Source organism: Zingiber officinale, chromosome 2B (assembly GCF_018446385.1).
Source record: "Zingiber officinale cultivar Zhangliang chromosome 2B, Zo_v1.1, whole genome shotgun sequence".
In the NCBI taxonomy this organism is placed as follows: Eukaryota; Viridiplantae; Streptophyta; class Magnoliopsida; order Zingiberales; family Zingiberaceae; genus Zingiber; species Zingiber officinale.
In genome coordinates, this window is record NC_055989.1 from 127,962,348 (window position 1) to 127,966,419 (window position 4,072).

General features: G+C 47.0%; 2 protein-coding genes across 2 annotated transcripts; one reads left to right on the forward strand and one right to left on the reverse strand.

The window, feature by feature from the left end:
* The first annotated feature begins 235 nt into the window (after nucleotides 1-235).
* LOC122047101 lies at nucleotides 236-1,038 on the forward strand. The gene is made up of 2 exons (XM_042608152.1): nucleotides 236-547; nucleotides 860-1,038. Exons 1-2 carry the CDS (start codon nucleotides 270-272, stop codon nucleotides 915-917), a joined length of 336 nt encoding a protein of 111 aa, XP_042464086.1. The 5' UTR covers nucleotides 236-269; the 3' UTR covers nucleotides 918-1,038.
* Nucleotides 1,039-1,191: 153 nt separating this feature from the next.
* On the reverse strand, nucleotides 1,192-2,074 carry LOC122047100 (histone H2A.6-like). Its single transcript, XM_042608150.1, has 2 exons — nucleotides 1,801-2,074; nucleotides 1,192-1,614 (listed from the first exon to the last, which is right to left on the reverse strand). The coding sequence occupies exons 1-2, from the start codon at nucleotides 1,987-1,989 to the stop codon at nucleotides 1,402-1,404; spliced, it is 402 nt and encodes a 133-aa protein (XP_042464084.1). The 5' UTR covers nucleotides 1,990-2,074; the 3' UTR covers nucleotides 1,192-1,401.
* Between the last annotated feature and the right edge of the window lie 1,998 nt (nucleotides 2,075-4,072).

The window sequence follows — 4,072 nt, forward strand, 5'->3', positions numbered from 1 at the left end:
AATTACAAAATTCTATCATATGGAGAAATTTTATATATATATATATATATATATATATATATATATATATAAAATCAAACGGTGGAGATTCTGTGATTCTGCCGACAAACCGATCTCAGCCGCTGATCACGACTACAAGCCCACAAAGCGATAAAGCCGATCGACGCTATCCAAATCCACGCATGAAGGGCAATTTGGTCATTTACATGCATCAATCGCGCTCTATATAAAATGTGACAGAGGGGCCAATTTGTGTCTGCCAAGCAGAGATGACGGTGCTGGAGTTCCCCTGTGCCCGGCGGTCGCCGCGGCCGGAGGCCGCGCCGTCGCCGACGACGGATCAGGCGTCGGGACCAACCGCGTCGACTAGGAGCCGGAGAAGGGCGACTCCGTGGCGACCGTCGCTGGTCGCGATCTCGGAGGACGTCGCTCTGTTGGCCGGGGATGGCGCCGCCAAGGCCGCAAGGGGCGGCGGCGACGGGCCGCGCAAGTCGAGGGCCAAATCCACGAGCAGAGTCGTTCCGCGCTCCCTCAAGGAAGATTACGGGTCTGTCTCTCTTTCCATTTCTAAAAATTTTTCTCATGCACAATCAATCTAGTCGTAGATTTTGTTAGACGTTCGTAGATTGGATCTCCTAGTTAAGGGATCGCTGTGGACAAAATAATTGCAGCCTGGTAATAACCATAATAATAACGACGTGCAATAAAAAAAAAAAAAAGTCTGTTCTTTAAAATACGTTTTTTAAGTGGAAGAATTGTTGGCATGCATAAGGCCACCAATCAATTATTGCCGTGTCGTTTATTATTATTTTGTTATACAATTTTGTTTAAGATAAAGCCACAATTTGATGGATTTCAGGCTCTATGGAGTGGCTAAAGTTGTACCCGCGTTTGCTCCAGCCGCCTTCATATTCTAAAGCTTATTTATGCAATGGGAACCAGATGATCAATGAAGCTGATTTGTATCTCCTTTTTTTCCTGTTTGGATTATGCTCTGTACATAAATCTGCAGTTTACAAACATGGATGTAGTTCTTTATGTGTTTGGCTTTGGATCAATCATCTGATAATCACTGATTGAACATTGCATTCAAGAAGCAGATACCTAAGCACATGGCGTAACGCTGTACAAGTTTCTGTCAAAAAAAAAAAAAACAGTGATCTTTTTCCTGCCATAGATCATTGTACAATATACAAAACTACATATTTTTTCATAAAAAGCAAAATAATAATAGAGCAACCTAAAGCATCAGTTTGTACTACTATTGTATCAGCAGAAGATCATCCACTCAACAAACTACCAACAATTTCAACGAGGCTAAGACACCTGATCAGAGAGAGCACGTCGTCATCTTGGTTGAACTGATGAGTTGAAGGAAGGGTATTTATGGCTATTGAGGTTTCAACTTTCGTCGTCGCCGGCGCCAGAAGGCTTGGACAGCTTCTTAGGGAGGAGAAGGTTGTGGATGTTGGGCATCACGCCTCCGCTGGCAATGGTCACGGATCCGAGCAGCTTCGTTAGCTCGTCGTCGTTCCTCACCGCCAACTGGATGTGCCTCGGCACGATGAGAATCTTCTTGTTATCCCGCGCAGCATTGCCCGCCAACTCCAGAACCTGACCAGAACATCAACAAGAGAAATGATGGGATTAAAAATGCTGACCGGAGATTCGAAGCATTAAATCGATTCAAAATCACTCAAAAAAAAACAAACAAAAAACCCCTCTTGAACCCTAAACTAAAGCGTCAAGGCAACCGAACAAAATCAGACATCCCAAAAAGGTAAACCTAGAAGAGCAAACCTCAGCTGCCAGGTACTCGAGTACGGAGGCGAGGTAAACGGGGGCGCCGGCGCCGACTCGCTCGGCGTACTTGCCGATCTTCAAGAACCGCGCGATCCGGCCGACAGGGAACTCGAGCCCGGACTTACTACTCCGCGAAGTCCCCTTCTTGGCGGCCCCTGATGCTAGCGTCTTCCCTCTCCCCGCCATTGCTAAGCAAGCAAAAGAGAAAAAGAAGGAAATGGCGACGGACAGGCCGGCAAAAGGGCGTGCTGGTCAGCAGAAGAAAAACAAGCACACGTCGAAGCAGTTTAAATAGCGCAGCTGATGAACTAGTGGAACCAATGAATCACGAGCACACGGATCGGCAGTGACGACCGTGAGATGTGTTCGGCGTTGGACAGGCAGGATCAAACGATGGATGGGCTGATGCTACGATGCTGATGCTGCGATAACAGAGGAGCCTATCTGACATTGATATGTAGATCAAAATCAAGATGATTAACATCATGACTTAAGTAAGGTTCGTCTGATTGACTCAAGTGGAAAGCGGCTACCTAGGTCTATTGAAAGGATCATTGTTTGATCGGCCGTCTGGATGAATCAGTGTCTGATCAGCCCAGTCGATAGGAGAGTGGGTTGAGTGGACCACCCGTCTGACTCGGGTGTAACATTGGCATCGTACATATTAGTAATAAACTGATAAAATAATAAAAAATGACAAGCCTGAAAAAATAAAAGAAAACACTTCATCTATCATTAAATGCGAAGAAACTAAGACAAAGATGTCTTCCGTGGTAATTAATATCATTAAACAGGATAAGATGGAAAATCACTAATAAAGGTATAAAAGAATATGCTAAGTATGAAGAAAAGTAAAATTCATCTCTGTTCCTATTATTTTCGCTTTCTCTACTATTTTTAACTTGAACGTTGAAAGGTCAACGCAGAGACCCCTTCCCTAGTTTTGTTTGTTTTACAGAGAGGAGCAAAGTCTTTATCTAGTCAGCAGAATCGTCATACCCCGGCTTTCTAGCTTCACGCTTCAGGACAGAATCATTTTAGTATCGTCTATAGGAACGTAACCTGCATCCGGACGAGAAGATGGAAGATGCTGGATGATTCACAATAGTGACACTGACGCAAGAGGAGCTCGGAACGCTGATACTAGCCCGAGCGGCGAAGATAGTGGAACAATAGCAATAATAGGCGTTGGTCGAGCTCTAACAGGCACTGGCTGAACGTCAAGCTCAGGAGCCTGCAGCCTCCGCAGTAAGTCGCCAAGCTAAGCCAGGGGACCGAGTGAAACAGTTTTCCATTCGGAAACCGAACAAGAGGTTGATCGATACTTTTGGGGATGCAACTCCTACGCCGGTCCCATTCCACCAAGTAGAAGAGAGGGCCCAAGCGGACAGAGACCGAGGATCTTTCTCGGATGAGGCACCTGCTCAAGACATAAGGAAAAGGAAGGCACCCAGAGAGGATGATTCGCCCGAGTGGGTCAATTAGTAGTTTTCGGAGGGGATTCTAATTAACCCTCTGCCGAAGCATTACGCCCCACTAACGATCGGGGAATATAATAGAGCGACCGACCCCGACGACCACTTGACCAAGTTTGATAACACGGTCACACTTCACCAATACATGGATGGGGCGAAATGACAAGTCTTCCTCACCACGTTATCTGGATCGGCGCAACGTTGGTTCAAGCGGTTGCCGAGCAACTCGATCCACGGTTTCAAAGACTTCCGAACGGTTTTCCTACATCACTTCGCCAACAGTCGTCGCCACTAGAAGACGAGTGTGAATCTATTCTCACTGAAGCAAGGGCCCTGAGAGGTATTAAGCGCTTATACTTAGCACTTCAATCAAGTAGCGATGGACATCCCGGTAGTCTCCTCGGACGTGTTGGTGAACGCCTTCACCCAAAGGCTCACCAAAGGAGAATTCTTTCGGCCGCTCATTCGGAGGCCGCCAAGGGACTTTGGCCACCTATAAAAGAAGGCTAATGAATACATCAACGTGGAAGAAGCCTAGGCGGCGAGGAAGAAGGAAACACCCACCGAGCCTGCAAGAGTGTCTGAACGGCGACAGTCGAGCAGTCATCAACCCCCCGAGGAGCCTCGGTCAGGAGGAACCCCACCACACGAGCCCAAGACATATGTCGTGCAACATGTGGATGTCGCTCGTTCAAAGGCTACAAAAGGTTAGATGTGGACACCTATGTTCTGCTCCTTTCACCAGTCGGCGACGCACAACACCCAGGGCTGCTACGACCTGGCAACTAGCAGGT

Bases quoted from the DNA above. Each gene is read 5' to 3' on its own strand.
- LOC122047100 (XM_042608150.1), bottom strand. From the start codon at position 1,989: ATGGCGGGGAGAGGGAAGACGCTAGCATCAGGGGCCGCCAAGAAGGGG. The intron at 1,615-1,800 runs GTTTGCTCTTCT...TGTTCTGGTCAG, and splicing joins TCGAGTACCTGGCAGCTGAG to GTTCTGGAGTTGGCGGGCAA.
- LOC122047101 (XM_042608152.1), top strand. From the start codon at position 270: ATGACGGTGCTGGAGTTCCCCTGTGCCCGGCGGTCGCCGCGGCCGGAG. The intron at 548-859 runs GTCTGTCTCTCT...GATGGATTTCAG, and splicing joins TCCCTCAAGGAAGATTACGG to GCTCTATGGAGTGGCTAAAG.